Source organism: Arabidopsis lyrata (genome assembly GCF_000004255.2).
Source record: "Arabidopsis lyrata subsp. lyrata unplaced genomic scaffold ARALYscaffold_275, whole genome shotgun sequence".
In the NCBI taxonomy this organism is placed as follows: Eukaryota; Viridiplantae; Streptophyta; class Magnoliopsida; order Brassicales; family Brassicaceae; genus Arabidopsis; species Arabidopsis lyrata.
The window spans coordinates 1-1,146 of record NW_003302357.1 but is presented as its reverse complement, the minus strand read 5'-3'; the positions used below and the strand labels follow the sequence as shown (position 1 = coordinate 1,146).

General features: G+C 38.1%; 1 protein-coding gene across 1 annotated transcript in view; it reads left to right on the top strand.

The window, feature by feature from the left end:
* The window catches only part of LOC9298715 (beta-glucosidase 24), a gene marked incomplete at its 3' end in the record, with an annotated part of 2,866 nt that extends 1,727 nt beyond the window's left edge, over positions 1–1,139 (top strand). Inside the window, 4 exon segments of the mRNA XM_021016026.1 lie at positions 299–387; positions 482–752; positions 842–957; positions 1,032–1,139. Of these exon segments, the coding sequence (XP_020871685.1) occupies positions 299–387; positions 482–752; positions 842–957; positions 1,032–1,139 (584 nt within the window).
* Positions 1,140–1,146: the final 7 nt, after the last annotated feature.

Genomic DNA, 1,146 nt, shown 5'->3' with positions numbered 1-1,146 from the left:
GGATTTCATTCGGTTTATTCTACTGGGTTTTAGTTTGGCATCGGTTCGGTACAGTAAACCACAGATATGGCATCGGTTCGGGACAGTAAACCACAGATAAACCACGAAATTCAAAATTTTGGGGACCAAGGTTTCGAACTTTTGATTTGGAGGGAAACTGGAGTTTAACTTCTGATCTGTGTGGGGTGCGGTCGAGGTCCGAATTCTGTGTAGTTGTGATACTATATGAAACTTCCTAGGGGGACACAGGTCGTTTACCCCTAACTAATTAAGTTCATTGTTTAATATTGTATAATTAGGTATAATTCCGTTTGTGACTGTTTTTCATTGGGACACTCCACAATCTCTAGAAAATGAATATGGCGGCTTCTTAAGCGCAAACATTGTGTAAGTAAAAAAGGTTTTTTTTTTTTTCAATATAAAGTATATAACCATAATATAACGTGATTTAAATAAATGTAATATCCTTTTGCCAAAATAGGAAAGATTTTCGGGAGTATGCTGAGTATGTTTTCCAAGAGTATGGTGGAAAAGTGAAGCATTGGATCACTTTTAACGAGCCATGGGTTTTCGCACACGCCGGTTATGACGTGGGTAAGAAAGCTCCAGGACGTTGTTCTCCTTACGCCAAGGAAAGAACCGTCAAGGGAGAATGCCTAGGTGGAAGATCAGGTTATGAGGCTTATCTAGTCAGTCACAACCTGCTCAACGCTCACGCAGAAGCCGTTGAAGCTTTTCGACAATGCGAAAAAGTATGTTTGTAATATATAAATCATCATAGCTATTTTATCGTCTTCCGAATCTGAAAATAGTTTGTTTTGTGATATATTTATGGCCATAGTGTAAAGGTGGGAAGATCGGAATCGCACATAGTCCGGCTTGGTTTGAACCACATGACTTTAAGGATGCACAAAATGGTGCGACCGTTGACCGTGCACTTGACTTTATAATGGGATGGTGAGTAATTAATAAGTATATTGAAATGTTTTGAAAAAGTTGGAATCTGAATTTAATTGAAATTTTTTTTTTAGGCATCTGGACACAACTATGTTTGGGGATTATCCTTAAATAATGCAAGACATTGTTGGACATAGATTACCTAAGTTTACCACTGAGCAGAAAGCAAAACTGAGAACTCAGCTGATT